Here is a 7099-nt window from a genome sequence, read left to right on the forward strand (position 1 = left end):
TCATTGGTGTTGTTGTGATTTCACTTTCATGAGTGTTAATAACTGGGGATTGGTTTCCTGTTGACTTGTGTTGGATAAACCAGTATTTGTATGCTTATGCATACTAGAAGTCTCGGGAGTATCATCACTCAATGTAGGTGTTCCTCTACCTTCACCATGATCAGAATGATTGTCATCATTGAGATCTTGAGAAGGTACACCTTGATCATCTTGAAAATGTGTATCAAATTTTTTAATATAATCAGATTCTTTGAACAAAGAATTACTTTCAGTAGTTGTTTCTATTTTAAAAGGAAATATATTTTTATAAAACTTAACATCTCTTGAGATTAAAACTATTTTAGTGTCCAAATTATAAAGTTTATAACCCTTTTGAGTATTAGAATACCCAATGAAAACACATTTATCAGATTTTGGTCCAAACTTATCATGAACATTAAGCTTAGTGGCAAAGCAAAGACATCCAAACACTCTTAGATGAGTTAAAGAATGAGATCTACCATAGACAATTACATATGGAGATTTACCCTTAAGAACAGAGGATGGAGTTCTATTTATAAGATATGTTGCTGTAAGGATACAGTCACCCCATAAATTTAAGGGTACTCCCCTTGAAATAAAAGAGATCTTGCAACATTTAAGAGATGTCTATGTTTCCTCTCCACCACACCATTCTGCTGTGGTGTGTATGAACAGGAAGTTTGATGTAAAATGCTTTGATGACTTAAAAAGTTGGACAAGGTTCTGTTTTAAAATTCAGTACCATTGTCACTTCTAAACACTTTAATTGATTTTTTAAACTGATTTTTAAACATATGCACAAAGTGGACAATATTTTCAGTTGTATCACTTTTATGAGAAAGTAAAAATACCCAAAAAGCCCTTGAAAAGTTATCAACAATAGTCAAGAAATACCTAAACCCTTCTCTTGTGGTGACTTTATATGGCCCCCCGATATCAAGGTGAACAAGTTCACCTATATCCTTGGAACCATGATCACTCAAAGGAAAAGGTTACTCTGTTTGTTTTGCCTTATGACATACATCACAGGGCATAACACTATCATTTTCAAAACCAAGAGTACCCTTTAAAACCTGCATAACAGGTTCCGCATGGTGTCCAAGTCTATTGTGCCATATGTGTTTAGTAAGATAACAACTTGGTTTGTAATCATGACTAGATATATTACCTATATCAGATATATTATCAAGCACATATAAACCACCATGAATGCTACCAGTCTCTCTGGTCTTTCCCATCACACCTTTGTGGGGTAAGTCCTGAATATAACAATTAAACTCATCAAAAGCTATAAATTTTTTACCATCTCTAGCCAATTTGTAAACAGACATGAGATTGACAGAATATTCTGGAACAACCAAGACATCAAACAAAGTGATGTCTGATGAAAATATACAATCACCAATTTTATGAATTTTGGCTAAAGAACCATTAGGATGTTCAACAACTAGATTGAAATCATTTATGTCAACAACAATTGTAAGTTCAGACTCACTTGTTGTATAGTATTGGTTAGCTCCATAGTCTATGATCCAATTTGGTTTAAAACAAGAAGAACCCATACTAGCCATATTGGCTTTAGGGCAATAAGAATGATCATAAAAGAAAGATCTTGTACCTACCATATTGGCTTTTGGATCAAGAGAAGTTGTCTTTGAGTTAATCCTAGACATAAGAACAACAATTTGTTCTTCATAAAAGGGCATATTTCCTGGAGAAGATGATTCTGCAACAGCATAATTACTAGAAAAATTATTGTTTCCAGACCCATTATTCCAAGTAGGTGTGTAATTATAATTGATTTTATTATTAACCATCTTTTCTTTGTAATTACGAGGATATCCCACAACTTCATAACATCTATCAATAGTGTGACTAATCTTTTGGCATTTTGTGCATTTAAGGTTAGGTTTAGGACCTCCACCTTTTATATTATTGTTTTGAGTATTACTTTGATTTGAAGTGAGCTTAGCATTAAAAGCAGAAGCAGGAGGCTTCTTGAAAGTATGTTGTGAAGTTATTCTATGAGATTCTTCTCTTGAAAGAATACAATTAGCAGTTTTAACAAAAGGAAGAGGATCAGTGGTTAAAATATTACTTCTGATTGAATGATAGGAATCACCCAATCCAATTAAGAATTGCATCAGTTTAATCGTTGGATGATGTGCTTTAATATTTCAACCATAGCATCAAATTGTTTCCACGAAGAATTAAGAGAATGATAATATTCCGAAAGAGCAGTACCATTTTGAGTTAAAGAATTAATTTTTTGATGTAGATTAAAACCATAGAACCATCAACTCTATCATAAGTTTCTTTCTATTCAAGCCAAATCTCAGAAGCAAGTGTAGAAAAAACTTGACCCAGATAAAGTTCTTCTGAGATTGATCCAAGAATCCATGAAAGTACAACAGAATTACATCTTTCCCATTGATTAGCGAAAGCCATATCAGTTACATGTTTCTTAACAGTTCCATCCAAAAAACCAAATTTATTTTTAGTTTTTGAAGCCAAAGTCATAGCACATTTCTAGATTCTAAAATTTTCAGTACCAAGAAGTTTAAAAGTTATAATAGGAGTACTAGTAATATCACTAGCATGTAAAAGTAACAGATCACTGAAATCCAATTTTGAAATAGGATTATCTGATGTACTTGCATCCCCCCCGAGTCACCCATTGAATTGAAAAAAAATTGAGATTAAAATAATTAAAAAACAGAAAGATTCCTATTACACAACCGTGCTTGATCAGGTATTCACCAGTTTCAAGAAGTATGATCAAGATTGGGCACAGTTGATGTCTCTTCTATAAAAGAATCATGGTTAGCACAATTCAATAGAAAAAAGAAGGGATAGAAGTAACCAAAGAAGCATAGATGATCGTACACAAAGAAAAAAGAAGAAGAATCAGTGAACCTTAACCCTAATTTTATCGATTAGGGTTTTCAAATCACCAAGAATAGATTTAACAATCTATTCTGTCCAGATACGCCTTCGAACCCACAAGAATATCAACCAATCAACACGACGGACACAGAAAAGAAGAAACCCCAATTTGTCGAAACCCTAATTTCTGATTTCAATAAAAAAAAATCATCGATCAATGAAGAAGAATGTGTAGTAGATTCGATTCCGCTCTGATACCATGTACAAAATATGGACTAAACACCGGAATCAAACAAAACCATAACAATCTTCATAAACTTTCAACCAAATCGTACAAATAATTGTTCAAGATGACTTTGAACAATCAGACACATACAACGAATATAAGAACTAGAGTTCTTCAATACAAACTTAGATCTATTGCAATTAAATCTAAGATCAAGAAGATTTCAAAACCCTTAACAATTTTGAGAGTGCTGATGACAAGAATAATAGAGAGAGATTGAGAAAATACGAATGAATGAATTAATAAATTAGCCTATTCATGTTAAAGGTTTTATATCCCTTAACCAGCCACCAACTAAAGAACTTGGGCTTCAACTTGAAACTTGGGCTTTAATCTTGACAGCCCATAACTTCAATCCAGCAAGCAACAATCTTTAAGCTCAATAGGAGAAGTCCAATATCTACAACTTTTAGCTCAATAATAGCATTATCAGTCTCTGTAACTTTAAACAACTAATCTACACAAACTAAAACTAAGTTACAAATGAGACTGAAAAATATAAACATGTCTTTTAACATTAGTAAATGCTACAAGTGAATTAATATTAAGACTAGACTAAGTTATACCTTTAAAATAAAACAGAATTTGTACCGAAGCAACACATGTAAGTTATTGTTCTGGTTTTAGTTTTTCATCCTCCTCCATATGCCACTTTCTGTTTGAAGTTTTCTTTGGTGAATTTATATGTTGGGAATGAATTATAATGTGTGTCCACTGATATTGAAAGAGGTACGTATACTCTCTACTCTAATACAAAATCTATGTATGTAACTTGGCTAGGAAGGTAGACCATATCAGTTTTAATGATGATTTTTGACTAATGATTTTCTCCTTTTTGAAACACTGCACGCAAACATAATCAAGAAGAACAGAGGTAATGTTTTATTTAGATAGTTTCTAGACATACCAGAAATTATACGGCGGAAGCGGAAAGATCAAAGTTTTAGATTACCGGTCGGGAAAGCGATCACCAAAAGAAAGGCTTTCAAGTTTCACGGCCTAAGTTCCTTGGACGATTTGCAATGTTCCACTTGAACATTTATATTCACATTCTCTCAAATTCTGTGTGTGTTTTTCTCTGGCTTAGGGTGTATTTAAACAAGAAGAGATGGAGACAATGTTGAATTTAATTATTGTAAATTTCTATAATGATGGAGACACTTTTAGAATAGGCTACAACCACTCTCACTCAAATTGAATTTAATTCAACCACTCCCACTCAAAAGGTTTGTGGGTGAAAGCGACAATTAATTTCCAACATCTCCCACTCGCACACAAACAATTTTTGATATACTCATATATCTTAAAAAAAACATACCGTGTTGTACGCAAACCATTCATACTGGGAACTAGGCTGTGCGACCGGCATACTTTGAGAGCTCAATTGCTATACATCTGTTAGAAATATATAGCATCTCAATAAACTTGGAAAGAGTAGATTTAGTATGCAATATCCTAGACCATTAATCACATTAGTAACTCGCATGATCTCAGTTTTACTCATAAAACCCTTTTGTATTCACAATTATCATTTATCACTAAGACTTGTCACGAAGACAAAAGATAATTGGTCGACCGGTGAATACAAGTTAATGTGAACTTCAAATGATCTTCCCTTCTCTTAGAATCCATTGGCCTTAGCTCAACTTGCTTTTCTAAGAACGTCCAGCCAGGTTGAATCACTCATAACCCTTAAGCAATGCCATAAGATAGCAAACATTAAACTAAACTTCAAGAGACAAGAAAAAGTCATAAGGACATTAAATTGAGGTTACTAATACCTCAAGGGACTCACATAACATAGAAGTAGAGATCGTTTATTCTATTTCCCTTTTTGGTCGTCTTGATCACATGTGGTATGAATCACATGCTGCAACATTTCTCCTTCACAATGGAGGTATGTCTTCAAATCAATGTTGCACAGATGATAGTTTAAACATACTCAATGTTCAAAACTCGAGTTCACTTATCTACTCATAAAATTCTGAAGAACTCACATCTGGATACTCATGACAGATAGGTGAATTCTGAATATTCACATAATATTTGTACACTTACGAATGTGGCGTCTAATTATCTCAATCTTGAGCTCTCAATTGTCACTAAAATAATGTGCTTAATATACACCACTTTTCCATTTGTCACATGAAATGGAATTGATTACCCATGTGAGTGGGCTAATCTTGTATCTGTCCGACATACTTTTCTCGATTCGCAACACAAAGAGCGAACTATAAAACAAGGATTTAAAAAAGGAAACTTATTGCATTGGTTATAAACTTAAATTTGTAAGTACATTTATTAAAATAGTACATTCATCATAATGTGCGTAATCCTTGAAACCTAACATGTTTAACAAATGCATCTCTAGGTATAGGTTTTTTCAAAGGATCTGCTACCATATCATGCGTAGATATGTACTCAATACTTACTTTTTTTTCTTGCAATCCTGTCCTTCACATAATTGTACTTTATGTCAATGTGCATTGTTTTACAATGGAACTTGGGGTCTTTTGAATATGCAATGGCAGCCTCATTATCAGAGTATATCAATGCTCGATCAATGGTATTGCCAACAACCCCCAAACTACTCAAAAATCGATTAAGCCATACAGCTTCTTGTACAGCAGCTGAAAATGCCACAAATTTAGCTTCCATTGTAGACAATGATATACATGATTGTTTCTTGCTACTCCAAGATATAGCACCTTTGTTTAACAGAAAAACAAAGCCAGAGGTGGATTTTCTTTCATCCATATCTCTTCCCCAATCAGCATCAATATAGCCTCTCATTTGCAGATCATTTCCTTCGTAGCACAAAGAGTAATGACTAGTACCCCTAAGATACCTAAGTATCCTTTTCACGGCTTTCCAATGGGTTAAACCTGGATTGGATTGGTATCGGCTTACCATGCCAACAACAAAGCAGATATCCAGTCTCGTACACATCATAGCATACATGAGACTTCCAACCGCACTAGCATAAGGAACATTTTTCATTTTCTGTTTCTCTTGTGGAGTTTGCGGACACTCTCTAATGCTCAACGTATCACCAATCACCATAGGAGTGTCTATGGGGATACATTTATGCATGTTAAAACGTTCAAGAATCTTGTTGATATAAGTCTCTTGCGAAAGAGCCAACTGTGATGACCCGGAAATTTCTGACCAAATTTAAACTTTATCTTTATATTAATCTGACCCGATAAGCAAAATTTGTTAAATTAAATCTCAAGGATTTTAAACTATGTTCATACATTCATTTAACCTTGACCAAATTCCGACGATTCACGAACCATTACTTAATTGAATATGAATATGTATATATAGGTATGTATATATATATATATATATATAATAACTTGAGAATATTAACAAAGTATTAAACGTATAATACTTCACATGAACGTATTTGTTTCAATATGTTTATCGATAAAATAAGAAGATAATATCAAATAATTGATTTATCAGATATATTGTATGATTACGAGTCTCTATTGAGAGGTCCACTATGATTTAAGAAAATCTGCTCCTTTTAACGGTATTCGGAATATTTTGTAAAGTTATTTATAAATAAAAACAAAAGTGTCAATTAACAGGAACTAGATAAGAGTTAGTGAAGATTCCTATTTGATTTTCAATTCATACTTTACAACATTTTCCTCGTGATTTTAATAAGATAACTATTTTAATCTAAAGTTGGAATGTGGAATGTAAATAACTTAGACATTGGATATCGACATTTTACATTAAGATGATTTCATACGTTTATCTAACCTTTGGATCTTATATCACGTTGCACCAACAAATGTTAAAAACTTGAAGCCTATTAGAAGTATATGTAATCTTACTTTTCTAAAACGTTTTACGATATAACAACTTCTTCTATTTTAACAAAATGATTAT

The 7099-nt window shown here is 32.9% G+C and overlaps 2 protein-coding genes across 2 annotated transcripts; both read right to left on the reverse strand.

Annotated features, from left to right (window-relative positions):
* Window positions 1-2165, reverse strand: LOC139843146 (uncharacterized). The gene is made up of 2 exons (XM_071833216.1): window positions 1018-2165; window positions 1-610 (listed from the first exon to the last, which is right to left on the reverse strand). Exons 1-2 carry the CDS (start codon window positions 2163-2165, stop codon window positions 1-3), a joined length of 1758 nt encoding a protein of 585 aa, XP_071689317.1.
* A 1357-nt stretch (window positions 2166-3522) lies between these two features.
* On the reverse strand, window positions 3523-6256 carry LOC139843147 (secreted RxLR effector protein 161-like). Its single transcript, XM_071833217.1, has 2 exons — window positions 5626-6256; window positions 3523-3629 (listed from the first exon to the last, which is right to left on the reverse strand). The coding sequence occupies exons 1-2, from the start codon at window positions 6254-6256 to the stop codon at window positions 3523-3525; spliced, it is 738 nt and encodes a 245-aa protein (XP_071689318.1).
* Between the last annotated feature and the right edge of the window lie 843 nt (window positions 6257-7099).

This window comes from Rutidosis leptorrhynchoides, chromosome 4 (assembly GCF_046630445.1).
Source record: "Rutidosis leptorrhynchoides isolate AG116_Rl617_1_P2 chromosome 4, CSIRO_AGI_Rlap_v1, whole genome shotgun sequence".
In the NCBI taxonomy this organism is placed as follows: domain Eukaryota; kingdom Viridiplantae; phylum Streptophyta; class Magnoliopsida; order Asterales; family Asteraceae; genus Rutidosis; species Rutidosis leptorrhynchoides.

Excerpts from the sequence above, each read along its gene's own strand:
- LOC139843146 (XM_071833216.1), bottom strand. The coding sequence starts at position 2,165 with ATGCAATTCTTAATTGGATTGGGTGATTCCTATCATTCAATCAGAAGT. Across the intron at positions 611-1,017 it reads CATAAGGCAAAACAAACAGA|GGGAGTACCCTTAAATTTAT; the intron begins GTAACCTTTTCC and ends TTTTATTTCAAG.
- LOC139843147 (XM_071833217.1), bottom strand. The coding sequence starts at position 6,256 with ATGGTGATTGGTGATACGTTGAGCATTAGAGAGTGTCCGCAAACTCCA. Across the intron at positions 3,630-5,625 it reads CAGGATTGCAAGAAAAAAAA|AGACTGATAATGCTATTATT; the intron begins GTAAGTATTGAG and ends TTAAAGTTACAG.